Raw genomic sequence first — 15,466 nt, 5'->3', positions numbered from 1 at the left:
AAAGCCTCAGTGCTCTTCTAAAAATCTCCATGACCAGAGATGGTGTAAAACAAGAGGAATTATTGGCCAGGCAGCTTAGAAGCAGCAAAAGTAATAAGACTAGCAACTAACAAGATCCAGTGTTGGCTATAATTTTTGCCTGAACATGTAACATTGTGTTCATTTCTGGGGGAAAAAAATACATGAATGTACAGACGGCTAAGTATAGATTAAAGGAATTAATGCCATTCTTTGTTTTATATAAAGTAAGTATATTACATAGCGATTATTGAAATATTATTATTTTTATTGCATTGTATGTGAAAATGAATAACAACATGACTGAAAGGTGTAAATAACATTGTTTGTTTTAAGGAAATTGAAGCAGATTAATATGTGTTTCTCTGTGGTGTGTGTCGCAGTCACACAGCTCCAGGGACCTGGAGATTGTGGGTTCAAGCCCTGCTCCAGGTGACTGTCTGTGAGGAGTTTGGTGTGTTCTCCCTGTGTCCGCGTGGGTTTCCTCTGGGTTATCCGGTTTCCTCCCACGGTCCAAAAACACACATTGGTAGGTGGAGTGTGTGAGTGAATGTGTGAGTGTGTGTCGCACTGTGAAGGACTGGCGCCCCCTCCAGGGTGTGTTTCTGCCTTGCGCCCAGTGGTTCTGGGTAGGCTACGGACCCACCGCGACCCTGAATTGGATAAGCGGTTACAGATAATGAATTAATGTTCACTTGGTTGTGTGGTTTAAAAGGATAAAATGGGAAATAAGATTCAAAATTAGTTTTATTTATAAAACCTAGCGATATCTTTGTTTGTTCGGGTTTTTTTTGGGTTTTTAAAAGTTGTAATTGTACTCATAATTTTAAATGGAAAGAATTTGAAAAAAAGTGCATCAAATACAAAATTAGGGACTTATTTTACAAACAGGCCTTTTTCTCACTCATTCAGCAGTATGCTGGCTAAATGTACCAGAAGACCCATTATTCAGTTTGCTTATCTGTATTATGAAAGTGTTAAAATTGCTGTTTTGTTCTAAGTAAACGCTTAGTAAGAGATTGGGGGATGTATGCTCCACCAAGCTGATGCTGACACACTTTTTTGCTCTGTATTTATCTGGTATGAGTGTTTATCTTCTCATGCAAAGCTGGTCTGATCTGGTGCAACCAAGTGTTAACTCCAAGCGCAACTCAAGGAGCTGGAAATAATTCAGCTGATGCCTAGCTGTGTCTCTTTGGTAGAAGTGCCGTCATTACTTGTTCAGAAGAAAGGAAAGGGAGAAGAAACATTCTGTCTTTAATTGCTAAAATAATTAATAAGCAGTTACAACATATAAATAACCAGGACAATACTGAACTACATCTAATAAATATGAATGTCTGACAGTGCTGAAAGTATCCCTGTTGTAAAATACAAAATACGATGCAGAACCAGCAAAATGTGAGGTTTTAATCATATGAATTATTGCACTCACAATTTGACAAGCTACAGATCACTGCTGCCCTTGTTTGTTATGACTTTTACTAATGATTTAAAGGTGTTTATGACCTTAAGTTTATTCATTCATTGTCTTTAACCACTTGTCCAATTCAGAGCCGCGGTGACCTTAAGTTAACTTTAAACCATTTATAAATCTTTCAAATATGTTGTCATTTTGTAAAGTGGCATAGCTTGTCTTTATTGTGTTCTAACATCTCGTGTATCTTCTGGGCCTTGTTAACTGTAAGTGAGGATGTAGAATATAATTGAGACTGCAATTTCTAAGGAGAAATGAGAAACATCCTGCTTTGTAGCTTCTAGAGGTTTGTAGGAGTACAAAAGTGTCTAGCCTCTAACCCTTCTGATACTGAATTGCTCACAGAACTGCAACAGAATTTCTTAGTACACCCGGCATTGATAAGTGTAGAGACAGGTTTGTTAGCTGTTATTGCTTGCCTCTAAAATAAGCAGTGACAAAAATTTAGCTGACAGAAGATATTACATAAATGTAAATGTAAATTTTCAAGATGCTATGGGACAATCTATTAAAGGTACTGAAAGATTTTCATTTATAGTGAGCTAAACCCTTGTTGTTATTGGTGTCCTAACATTATTGAGAACTCCATCTTTTAGCACAATTCTCCTGTGAGGAAATAATTGTATTTTTAAAATCACTGATGATGTGGCCTCTGATAAATAAAAATGTTTCATAACTTTTCTGCATATGCATTGTTTTTGCTGAACGTCACTGGATCTTAGGAACTGTGCTGTCAATGATTAGCCAAAAACCAAATATTTTGATGAAAGCAGGCAGTGGACATACTTTCATGCAGCATCTATTTGTTTCTCAAGAAGGTTGAGTTGCTAAAGGTAGGGATGTAGCAATATACAGATTTAAACTGCTATCCTATTTAACGTTCTAAAATCTGAGACTTTACTGACATTTTGGGAGAGATACAGAATGCATACAAAGTAAAATATAAAAGTTTCACTACCTTATTGTTACAAGGTAACAAGGGCCATATTTTTCTCATATGGAAAACCAACTTAGCTTAGAATTCCCATGGGCATGACAGTGACTTTAAAATTATGCTCAATTTCAGAGATCCATATTGAACTGCCACTGAACACAAAGAAAATTAAATATCCAGTGACATAAAGACCAGAAGTGATACAATAGCAAATATGTTCACTGGTACTATAAGTCTGTGATTTTAAAATAAACTGTGATCTTTGAAGAACAGAGGGCCCCTCTCTGTGTTGTTCAGGGACTCTTATTTGTTGTACTTTGAGGGTGATGCACGACTCTTCTTCCATTTGAGAGGTGTAATCTCTCTCTCTCTGGGCGATTCAGCTTCACAGCGAATTCTCATTGTGTAAATCATCCCATAGAGAAAGCAGTATATGCTGTATTATGTTGTTTACATGGCAAGGATTTATTTCACCTACTAGTCACTACTTATTTTATTTACTATCTCTTGAATACACAAGCGTTTTGTGCTATCACAATTGAAAATCTTTTCATTAGATTTCAGTAATACTGAACTATTAAAAACTGAAAAGATTCTATAAATTTCCTTTTCATTTAATCGTTAGGACTTTTTCCTTTTTTGATGTGGTAGCTACTTTGAAATCAATTGTAGTGCTCCTTTATCATTAAAGCTCTTTTTGTGCCCCCACAAATTTCAGAGTAGCTCAGTGCTGTGTGGGAAGTAGTCATTTTAAATGGTGCAGTGAAGGATTGATTGTGGGGGTGGAAACGTTGGAAATGAAGCCAAGGTGCAATGATGGCAAGCCAATAAACTGAAAATGTCAAAAATATATTCCACAAAAAAAACCTTATCACAAGATGAGACCTTTATGTTTTAGCTGTGCCTTCTTCAGCTTTAGAGCATCTAGGCTCTGTTTTGACTGACAATGCTAAAGAAATGAACACATTCAGTAAGATAGGTCTCCTGAGCTTTGATTGTAAGAGTGAATTGAAATATGTTGACAGAAATGAGAATACTTTTTTTTTTAAGCATTTAAAATGTAAAAGTACATTCAAAGTAAAACTTAAACATGTGGTAGTCCAAAATCATACACATGCCAGATTTAAAATGTTCATGCTTGTTTTATAGTATAACAAGACACTGTTCAGGTAATTGCCAGTTGTTACTCATAGTAAATGCACACTGGAGATCAAAATTAGAGAACAGTTTATGAAAATAATGTAACTTATGTTACACCATGCTACTAGAACAGTGTTTTACAAAATGACCAAAGTATTTCAACATAAAACCTTTATTTTGCAGAAAGCACAATGATCGTAATTAGAGAAGAACAATGACTGTAGATTACAACTAAATTTTCTGAAGGTTACAACAGTCATCAATCAGTAGGAAGTGTATAGGCTGCTGCTTTGAATGATTTCAACACGTCAGGACATCACTAGTCTCTCACACTGATCCGCTGTGATTTTTGGTCCACTCTTCTTGGAGTCTCTTCCACAGTTCGGTGACTGTTGTAAGTTTCTTGGCCATAACTTTGTCACCAAGGATTTTTCCAGAGGTTTTCCATTGATTTAGATCAGGACTCTGGGCTGGTCATTTAATTGTTTTGAAGAACTGCTTTACCTGATTTGCTGTGAGACAGGGGAATTGTCCTGCATGAAAATTGCTGGCTCATTGAGTGATGAAGGCAAGGAAGGAACCACGTGTTGCTGATACACACTTGCCATCACTCTGCCATGTAGCTGTTTGAGAGGTCCAACTCCTGCTGCTGAAAACAGTCCCCAAACCGTGACACGTCCTCCTCCACTAATTGAATAATTAGCAATATCTTCATTTCAAATTAATCCAATGGAACAATGTTCTGGTAAATGCAATTATCTTTTATTAAAGTACAGGGTAACGTTGTTGCACCTAATGGTCAACAGTTCCTCAAATGATATTAAATTGTGGCAGCATTGTTCTGGTCTGAATATCTTTCGTGCAACACTAAATATCCTCTAAACAGATGCAGAGGAAGCAGGCATGGCCAGATATTTACATGCAAGTACAGCTGGGTTTGGGATACTGTTTTAAAGACTTGGATGAAGCAAGGTATTCTGAATGATGTGCTGTCCTATCATTTTCCGCATTTTATTACAATTTTAATGATCTGTTTTATAGCGTATGTTATAATGTTCATTTGTGGTTTAAAAAAGGCCTATTTACTATAATAAAGTATTGTGTACATAAAGTCCATACAATAATATCTGTACGAAATTCATGTTGAAATCGTATGTAATATATACTCTAAAGCTTCATTGTTAAATATACCAAAATTATGGATCTTGAATTTCTTTGAATTTCATGAAATTCTAATTCTACTTCCTGCAATTCGAATTTAAATTGCAATTCCGCTTCCTGTTTGCAATCTCAATTCATATTCAAATTCAAGAATTGAATTGGAATTTAGGGGTCATTCTCAATTCAATTCTGAATTTTGTTCAACCCTGGTCCACACATCATGCTCCTCAGGAAAGGTTAGTCTAGTCTTTTGATTCTTTCTGCTAATGTGAGACTTGGTCACTGCAGAATGGGCTTTCAATCCAAATGCTCTTAAACGTCGAGACACTATGGGCTTCATCTGGACAACCTGCTGCTGGAGGGTTTCGGTCATACTGGAATGGCTCACCATCTTGCAAAGTCAGTGAAAACTGGAAAGTTAGGCTCTCAGTTAAATATGGTTTGTCAGATAATTATGGAATTTGCACCAGGTGCCAGATTAACACCAATAACTAAAAGTAAATCTGAAAGTGTTCTCTAATCTTGATCAGTGTTCTTTTACGGTTGTCACATTTAAATTTCTTATACTGTGTTTCAGAATATATACAACTCATGAAATAAGCTTAAAATACTGCTCTTTTACTCCTGTTAGGAGAAATGCACATAGGAATACACAGTGACCTTGACATTTAGGAAATTGTTTGTTGTTCACTAATTTTGATCTCCAGTGTATAAACACTTTTTTAAATCTCTAAAAAAGCACTAACTACTGAGAGTCTTTAGTAGTTGCCCATTAGCAGATATAAGGCTCGTTGCACAATCTGCTGCCCACAAAGCTATCGCTCAGGTTGTATTATAACATAATGTTCGATGTCTGAGCCCTCTTTTAGAATGTGTTCACTGTATGAGTGATCAGACATGTCCTTGCTGTAATACGACACGTGTCCCAGGCCTGTGTAACTGAAGTTTACACAGTCAGGGATGAGCCCCTCTATATTTAGCACAGAGCAGTGTGAGCCTGGACGGAGCAGTCACTTTCTGCTGGAGTATTCACTGAGACACATAGAGATCATAATAACTCACTAGTAGAGCAGAACGTACAGCTGGTAAGCTTTTCAAACATTAGTATTTTGATTCTGTCTATACTGTTTTATGTTAGATGAGCCATATGTTGAAAAGTGTGATGATACACCTAACTTTTCTGGCTCATGTTTATTAATCTATTGCTGCTGAATTTTTCCACTCTCTTAATGATGGATTTTAACATGACATTGGAGGCTATTGTTTCTATTTTAGGACTGTTGTAAATGTTTCCTTTGTCTGAGTGCTGGCTGTGAATATACTCATATTAATAAACATCTCTTTTTTTTAAGGACTTTTATGAATACCGGTAAGCAGCAGAAACCAGTGCTCACAGGCCAACGGTTTAAGACCAGGAAAAGGGGTGAGTGCAGGTTCATTATCAATATATAAAATATATGTAAAGGGCTCAAGTTCATACTGGAATATGTAAACTTTATTAGTGTATTGATTAAGGTTCAATTGCCATCCAAGAATAATGAAAGCATAATTAAGCTATTTTCTTTGGAAAAAAATGTTTTGACAGCATTTCGGGGGGGGGGGGGGGGGGGGGTCATTGTTCTGTCTTTTATCATGCAGTGTTTTTCAGTAGAGCAGAGAAAATCAGTTCATGTCAGTATGGCAATTACAAACATTCTTGTATATTCACAAATATTGTTAACTTTTTTCAAAGCTAAATGTATTCTCTAGTGAGTACTTTCTTGTAAGCCATGATCTGAAAAATAAACATTAATTTGTATATTGTACAATGTGGCTTCTTTTTCTTTGTACTGAATTTAAACCATTTTTTATCTAATTGACCTTTAGTGACCTATCGACACAAGCACATGCATGCATGGACACTCAAGCCCCTTAGGCATGTGCCAACACACATGTGCTGCAGTCTCTCACTCACCATGGCAATGGCATGGGTCCCTGTGGCAGCTCTCTACTTTCCATTAATAGCGTGCTTGTGTCCAGCAGTGTAGACTTGCTCTTACACAACATTAGGTCCTTAGCAGGCCCCTGCCACCTCATTGTCGCTGCTTACTGTTCGCCTTCCCCACATTCAGGGTGGGATGTTCCAAATTATTTAAATAAATTAGTGCACAGGCTTAGCCTACAAATTGTTCCTCAGTGGACTATGACTGCCAAATGTGAGGGTGTTTTTTGTAACAGGATATTTGCATCACACGAGGCTTTACTCTGTAGGTGTGATTGACAACTTGAATGTGGGGTGTCGCTACACAATGGTGCAATGGTTTTTTGATTATCCACAATCGACAGTAGCAGCTGACTGTAATCCACCTCTAAATATGCAGTGATACTCACACAAGAATGAACATTGTACTCCCAGGCTATATTTCAAGCTCTTTGTTGCAGTTCTATAGGGAACTGAACAGGTGCATTTTGTTTCTCAAGGTGCAAACTGTGTACATATTTCTAACTTCATAATTGAAATACATAGCCTGGCAGCAAATTGAGGTATTTGGAGTCAGTGCAGATTAAAAGGTACTGAAAACCCCAGTGAAGTGATGGCTACCACCCCAGTGATTTTTCTGAGAAGTATAGGCTGGGATATATGATTCTTTGTTTGATGAATTATGCGTAATATGAAATGCCCATTTTTTTACTAATGAAACCTTGTACAGAATGTGGAATTGATATTGATAATGATCCTAAATATCTATCTAAATATCCTTTATGCAGATGAAAAGGAGAAGTTTGAGCCCACAGTTTTCAGAGACACAATTATTCAGGGCCTCAACGAAGCAGCAGGTGATCTTGATGCTGTAGCCAAATTTCTGGATGTCACTGGATCAAGACTGGACTACCGTCGCTATGCTGACACCTTGTTTGACATCCTCATCGCTGGGAGCATGCTTGGTAAGAAGGAACATCAATCAGAACTTTTGTCTCCTGCAGTCAAAATCCTTTGAAGATGACGAAACTGATAAGTCCTGACAAAATTTGTTTTCCAGCTAAATGTATACGTTAACTCAGATTGAGCTGCTTGTATATAAATGTACTCTCTTGGCTATCTGAGTGTATCTTGCCAGCTCATCTATATGATGCTCATTGAATGAAGGGCTAGGAAGGCTACAAGAATGTAATTGGTGATGGATATGGATGGACTAGTTATACATGTGTTTTCATAATGGAAAACTTAATTTTTTCCAATATATTAAACTCATAACAAATTGTGCACTATAGTTAGCAGAGGCTGCTACATTTCAATATTTTCCTGTAGAGGGTATGTTAGCTTATCTACACTTAAACAATTAATCCTATTTGGACTGGAGTGTTCATATTATAAGTATTTGTATATGTCTCAAGAACCACTGGGATATGTAACAGCTGCTTGCCAATTAATGAAAGATTGCCCTCCTAATGGCCTGTAGTCATTACATGATAAGTAATTATATTCCATTCGGGGGAACATTGTCACTGTTTTTGTTGTTATTCTGATGTTAGATACACATAAAACAAACATGCTTGCACATGCACACTCCCTTTAATCTCTCTAGAATGACTTCATATCCACTGCCCAGACAGACTGTCAAACCAATTGCAGCTAAACGGTTTACCTTCAGTCTATATAAAGCCTCAGGAGCTCCTTACTAATTAGAGGCAGCACATAGACACAGACACAGAGAAAGCAGCTCAACTAAATCAACCATCAACAATCAGAAAACTAATGTGCCAGAACCTCTGATGAAGTCAAAGCTTGCTTTGCTTTGCTTGTCTTTGTTTTACATAGAGTATAGTCACATATTGTGAAGCTATACTTCGTCTGAAGTATTTTAGTCAGTTGTTTACATTATTTGAACAGGGATGGGAAAGTTGCTTAAAGGAACACTATGTAATATTTGGGTATTTTGCTCCTGGGCGTCCACCCAAGTCATTTTTACAGCACCCTACTGAAATCATTAGGGAAGCAGTAGGGCAAGGACTGTTTCCTACCCTCCTCCAGAAGTTACATCGTGCATATTCTGCAGTGCTGAGCCCAGAGTAACAATGACATGGTCCCCATTCTCCATATTAAAAGTCAGTGATTTTTCTTTATTACATACTGTTAATTAATTAATAAATAATGTACTGTGGATTTTTTTTCCATGCTGATCAATTTTTGAGATTTTGTTTTTTCAACATTTAAACACATCAGATGCTCTTTACGCTGTCTGAAAATTTCACAAAAGATGGATGACAGAAATGGCCCACAATATTCTTCTTCAGTAAATTTAGTTTTGGAGAAACATGATTTATTTTTTGGGAAAGCATGTTTTTAATATTCACTGTAATCTGAAGGATAAACTGTAATAATGACATTTTGATATTTGTGAAGTGCCGATTGTGTTCTGTGATGTCATGTGATGGTCTCATCTGTGTTTAGGACACGGGATGTGGTAATGTTGTAAAATCTTGTTATGGCCTAATGACTGTCTATCCAGAACTGTCCGGCTGTTAAACCACATCTATGAGCAATTACCTGACTGAACAAGCCTTTGAATCAGTAGCATAATTTTCTCAAAATCAAAACAGCTCTCCCAAATCATATAGTTACTGTGGGAACAAAATCTTGTATATCAAATTTTTTCTATTTTCTATATTAAATATTTGAAAACACCTGCTGACCTTTCTGTAATAATATACTTCATATCTCCAAAATGGGAGAAAGGTGCAAACATTCTTAACTTATAATGGAAGTGTGTGTGTGTGTTTTTCCTAATATTGTAAGTTTGCTGTTTTGGATATATGAGGTTTTGATCTGACAGTGCCAGTATAAATGTCTGTTTAAAAGTCTACAGAATACATTTTTGCACCTGCTTCATTTAATCAAAGAGGGTTTGGGTTAATAGTATAAACATTTTGAATGATCTGAGGGACGTTGTCAGGGACCAGATTTATTGATTCTATTATCTTGTGTAAGCTCTTCATCCTGGGTAGGGTCTCTGCAGGTCCAGAGTCCACTCTGCATCTTTGACCTCAAAGCAGGAACACCCTATATAATTACGTACCAAAAGTGGTCCAAGAAAGCGCACATATAGTGAACAGGCGACAGGATTGTGGGTGTCTCATTTTAATAGAAGCAAACGTTTGCCCATCTGAACCAATCCCACAAAAGAACTACTGTAGCAACAACTACAGAATCATCAATGCTGGCCATGATAGTTCTTAGAAGACAAAGTGTGTCACAGCTTTCTGTGTATGTGTGCAGTTGCAGACCAAGTATACACCTTCATGCCAAGGGCATTCCCAAATGGCAAAGGCCTGTTCAGCAGGATAATGTTTGTTAACACACTGCAAAAATGGCTCAGGAATATTTTGTGGAATATGATTATGAGTTTGATTATGGTGTTGAATTGGCCTCCAAAGCCCCCACACCTCAGTCCAGTCTCGCGTCTGTGACATGTGAGATATATATATAGTACTGTGGGAGAAAACCCAAGCAGACCTGGGGAGAACACGCCAAACTCTTCACAGAGGGTATACCAAGGTAGATTTTGAACCTGGAGCTGTGTGGAAGCAACACCGCCTGTGCCGCCCACATATGTTCTGACTGGTTCTGTTATACCATTAGAGAGCAATCTTGAGTAATGTGTGCTATTGTATGAGCTCTAGTTTAATGATTAATTATTTGAGTTAAATTGGGTGTTGAGAGCCAGGAAACAAAATAGCTAGCTTAGGGTTTTTAATTGTGCATTACAGTACATTTTACTATTGTACAAACTTTCTATGTTTGTACAATAGTAAAATGACAGGCCTGTTTTAAATCACCTTATTCTCTCCCAGCTCCTGGGGGAACACGTATTGATGATGGGGACAAGACCAAGGTAACTGAGCACTGTGTGTTCACTGCAGAGGAAGATCAAACTGCTCTTCGCAGCTATGCTCAGGTACTGGCCTCCCTTCCCCCTCCACTACCACCTTATCTTGTTGCTGAATGGAATTAGATCTGCTTATGCTTAAAATGCCTTCCATGGAGCTAGAATGCCAGTCATACTGTGTCATTTTTAAATAACGCCACTGTGTATTCATTGTATCTGTATGACCCCATGTTTCCAAAATGCTGGCACCATCTGCCAATCCTGTAACTTATAACAAAAGTGTGGTCTGTTTATTTATATTTGCTGTTTTCATACTGATAACTGGGTTATCATTTTTCTGCAGGTTTTCAATAAACTTATCAGGAGATACAAATATCTAGAGAAGGCATTCGAGGAGGAAATCAAAAAGGTATAATCTGCTTGTTGTGTTACTGAGTGTTCATAGCAGATGGAGTTGTACTGGAGCGGCTACAGAACCAGACACATTCTACTTGATGGCTCACTATGTTGTCTGTGTCTTCATGATTTTAATTATATTGGTCCTCTATGATGAGAGACTGTATTTCTGTAAATGACCACATCTGAAACTAAATTTCTTTAACTGTCTTGCTAATGAGTATATTATAGAGAGACAGACAACAGATCATTAAACAAGAACATCCATTCTTTCTTACTAGTCTGACTAATTATACTGCTTGGATACTGTTTGCATGGATTTTCAGAATAAGGTGTTTCATGACCAAACCACATAATTGTGGACTGTTGATGGTGAGTCAGTAGGTACTTATGTTCGTGACGCTCAGTAGAGATGGTGGCTATATAATTAAGAAGTACATTTTCTGTGGGCAGAAATTTCTGTTTATGCTGTGGACAGTTAAAGATGTCTTTGGATTAAGTCTCTGGAAGCCCCAAAGCATTTACATTTGTATCTAATTGCCTGTTTATTTTGCACATTTTTCTTGTTTTATTGTGTCCTACACAGTTACTCCTCTTCCTGAAGGCCTTCACTGAGTCGGAGCAGACCAAACTGGCTATGCTGACAGGCATCCTGCTGGCTAACAGCACGCTGCCACCACAAATCCTCACCAGCCTCTTCAGTGATAATATAGTGAAAGAAGGTGTGAGGAGCACAGATATTTTTTACATTTAGTTTTGAAGAATATTTGAGACAATTCTATTTTTATCTCTATATATGCTACTTGGCAAATGTGTGTTTGCATCCTTTACATTCACTATTTGGATTCCCAGGTTTTCAAGGCTGTACATCTTTGGGCCCATGAAATTATCAAGAAGTATCTTTTTACTAGTTACATTTCCTTCTAAACACCTGTATACATTGATGCAGGGACAACCCACTTATTGTTTGTTGTATTAAAGCAACCAGCATGATGTAATTATTTTAGTAATTAGAATTTCACATTCTGTAATGAGATGAATCTCCCAGCCAAGATTGCATCAGTTTTATTTGATCAGAGCTAGAGATTGCACGGTTGGGTATTTTATCAAATATACTGGATATCAGAGACAATTGGACATCACAAAATGGGATGTCTGAGGGGTAAAATAACTTTGATTCAATTGTAAGAAATATAGCAGTAACAGCAGTGCAAATGTAAATTTGATGTCACATGGTACCTGCAGTGGTAGAAAATAATTGTGTTGAGAAGAATAGAATATGAATATTTTATTTTAAATCTTGGTTGTTATTAAATAAAAATATATTTGCTTTGTGTAGCTGTCAACAATAATTAATGGAAAAGTGTGCTATAAGCACATCTCTGATCTGAGTATACATCTAGGAATTTTGCTACATTCTAATACGTTTGACTGAATTGATATTCAAAGTGTTTTATGGGCTCTGTGTACCCTATTTTACTTGGTGCGGTGTAAATATATCTGTATGTGTCTCTATTGGGAGTGATATATATTTTTTTTCCCTCATTCTTGTCTCATACAGGTATTGCTGCTTCATTTGCAGTGAAGCTATTTAAGGCATGGATGGCTGAGAAAGATGCCAATGCAGTGACTTCAGCACTTCGGAAGGCCAGTCTGGATAAAAAACTCCTGGTATTCTGCTTAATGCCTGATATTTCTTTGAGAAGGATGCATGATATTCAATATTGTAAATGTGTGGAATTTATGACATTATAAGCAGAATGTGGGGCTGTTTCTATGGAAACTGTCACCTGCCTGTCATGTTTAGCAGCTCTAAATATTCATGACCTTGAGGCATGTTCTGCAGGGAGTCTTTCTTCTTTGTAATTAGAGGTTGTAGTATATTTACAAGGTATAACACACTTGGCTTTAGATTACAGTCTCTTTCATTTCTGATCATTTTGTTTTGGAAAGTGATTCATAACCTCTGAATCTTTGTTTCTTTCAGAGCTAGGTAGTAAGAAAATAAGGCATAGTGTTAATACTATTGCTCCTGTTAGTGTCGCAATGTACAAAAATGAACAAAGCTTACTAATTCAATTTAATATATCAATCTATATATATATATGTATTTATTTTTATTTATGTATTTATTTATTTATTATTGGGTCCGGGAGGTAGTATGTTCATGTCCCGCTCAGGTTGACTGTCTGTGAGGAGTTTAGTGTATTCCTGTGTATACCCTGTGTCTGCGTTGGTAGGTGGATTAGCAACTCACAATTGTACACAGGTGTGTGTGTGTTGCCCTCTGAAGGACTGTTGCCCCCTCCAGAGTGTGTTCCTGCCTTGTGCCCAGTGATTCCAAGTAGGCTCTGAACCCACTGCGACAAAGCAGTTACCACTAGTATATACCACAATATGTACCACTATTGTAATCTGCACAGGAACTCTTCCCTGCCAACAAACAGAATGTGGAGCACTTTTCAAAGTACTTTAACGAAGCTGGCCTGAAAGAGCTGTCAGACTTCCTGCGTGTGCAGCAATCCTTGGGTACACGCAAAGAGCTTCAGAAAGAACTGCAGGAGCGTCTGTCTCAGGAGTGCCCCATTAGAGAGGTGAACATGCTACAGTATTCATAGACTCACTGAAAAAATATAGACCTCCCTTTTCTGAATTAAATTTTATTTTTACAGTTAAAATAATTAAATGAAACTCAATCTTATATAAATAACACATTTTATGATGGGGTCTGTCTTTTCTGTCTGTGGATTTTTAAAAGCCTAATGTTTTAATTGCTGAAAAGAAAAGCTAAACACCTCCTTCAAGTTATATGCATTAATCAGATACCTACACTCTTTGTCAGATCATGGTGTATGTGAAGGATGAGATGAAGAAGAATGATTTGCAGGAGCAGGCTGTGATTGGCTTATTGTGGGCCTGCCTTATGAATGCTGTGGAGTGGAATAAAAAAGAAGAACTGGTCACCGAGCAGGCTCTCAAACACTTAAAGGTATAGGCACAGTGCCACAGAGAAAGGCGTTTACTGTTGTACTCTTTCTCTAAACATGACACTGAATTTAAATTTTAAATACATTGCAATGACACTTTTGTGATGATGTGGGTGCTGTCCCACTGTTGTGTACATGGCAAGTGTTTGAGGGAAAGATCTAAAACCCTTTTGAAATAAACCAGAAAAGTTGATTTGGCACGTCATGAGTTCATTTGTTATTGTGTTCAAGCCAAAATGCTTGTTTTGAAATGTAACCACAGTAGTATCTTCTGTAATTTCAGTGTGTTAGTATTTAATATTGGCATGTGTTTTCAGTGGAGAATTCCTGACTGTCAATAACTTTCTGATAAGTGCTCTCTTCTCTGTAGCACTACGCTCCTCTGCTGGCCATGTTCAGTACTCAGGGCCAATCAGAACTGGTCCTGCTACTCAAGATTCAGGAGTACTGCTATGACAACATACACTTCATGAAATCATTCTCAAAGATAGTGATGCTGTTCTACAAAGGTATATATTTTAAAAGTACAGTACTTCACACAAATGTATTAACATTATAAACCAAGATCTCTAACAGTAATCCTTTTGGTGGTCATGGGGAATCGTGTATTTTTTGTATTAATAAGTGTGCATCACTCTTTTTTGAATTAGTAAATGTGTACATAATTGTTTTCTTCTTTTTTTTTTTAGCTGATGTCCTTAGTGAGGAAGCCATTTTAAAATGGTACAAAGACGCACATGCTGCCAAAGGAAAAAGTGTCTTTCTGGAGCAAATGAAAAAGTTTGTAGAGTGGCTTCAGAATGCAGAGGAAGGTAAATGGCTTCACAGAGTCATTGACACACATTATCCAGAAGTAGTATAGAAAAAAAATCAACTCATGCTTAGCTTTGCTCGACTGCTCATACACTACCAGTCAGATTTGGACACACCTGACTGAATACACATTTTTTTTCTTATGTGTTAATCTTATTTATAAGATATAAGATTATATCTAATCTTATTTAACATTTTTAAACTAATGTTTAGATGCATTTGCCTTCACATGTAACATGATACATTTTGTATGTTGCCCTGTATAGAATTCTCTGTCATGTGCCATGAATGGAAAGGTAATGGTTGCTGTATTTTTGTTGGATTTTGTTTTACAGAGTCTGAGTCAGAGCGAGAAGAGGATTAACAGTTGGAGCTCTGAGCATCTGCTCTTTGTGGCCGGTCTGTTAGTGCACTGCAGTCTCCACGTCTTTGCGTGTTGCCTAGTAAGATGAGTTGTAGACTCTCAGATGAAAAAAGCCATTGAATTCTGGGCTCTACGTAAAGGGGACAGGAGATGTCACATAGACAGCCTTTTAACCACACACAGACACGCTCTAACAATGTTGTTCAGGTATTGTGTAAAAAAAAAACATCAGCTTTTGCAGTAGGTTTTCATTTTATCAGTTTCACTTGTGTATGTATGCTACTAATTTTTATTAATAAAAGTGTTTTT

At 37.1% G+C, this 15,466-nt stretch overlaps 1 protein-coding gene across 2 annotated transcripts in view; it reads left to right on the top strand.

Annotated features, from left to right (window-relative positions):
* Positions 1 to 15,466, top strand: part of bzw2 (basic leucine zipper and W2 domains 2) — a 27,781-nt gene extending 12,315 nt beyond the window's left edge. For both annotated transcript variants that reach the window (XM_066674707.1, XM_066674706.1), the window contains 11 exons: positions 6,083 to 6,153; positions 7,479 to 7,655; positions 10,563 to 10,666; positions 10,941 to 11,006; positions 11,580 to 11,715; positions 12,555 to 12,664; positions 13,417 to 13,587; positions 13,836 to 13,982; positions 14,351 to 14,489; positions 14,670 to 14,792; positions 15,129 to 15,466. In XM_066674707.1, coding sequence (XP_066530804.1) covers positions 6,090 to 6,153; positions 7,479 to 7,655; positions 10,563 to 10,666; positions 10,941 to 11,006; positions 11,580 to 11,715; positions 12,555 to 12,664; positions 13,417 to 13,587; positions 13,836 to 13,982; positions 14,351 to 14,489; positions 14,670 to 14,792; positions 15,129 to 15,157 — 1,266 coding nt within the window. In that variant the 5' untranslated portion in view covers positions 6,083 to 6,089 and the 3' untranslated portion in view covers positions 15,158 to 15,466. The remainder of the gene's footprint in view (positions 1 to 6,082; positions 6,154 to 7,478; positions 7,656 to 10,562; positions 10,667 to 10,940; positions 11,007 to 11,579; positions 11,716 to 12,554; positions 12,665 to 13,416; positions 13,588 to 13,835; positions 13,983 to 14,350; positions 14,490 to 14,669; positions 14,793 to 15,128) is intronic.

Source organism: Hoplias malabaricus, chromosome 6, assembly GCF_029633855.1.
Source record: "Hoplias malabaricus isolate fHopMal1 chromosome 6, fHopMal1.hap1, whole genome shotgun sequence".
NCBI classification, from domain to species: domain Eukaryota; kingdom Metazoa; phylum Chordata; class Actinopteri; order Characiformes; family Erythrinidae; genus Hoplias; species Hoplias malabaricus.
The sequence above is the reverse complement of the archived record's forward strand: the minus strand, read 5'-3'. Positions and strand labels throughout refer to the sequence as shown.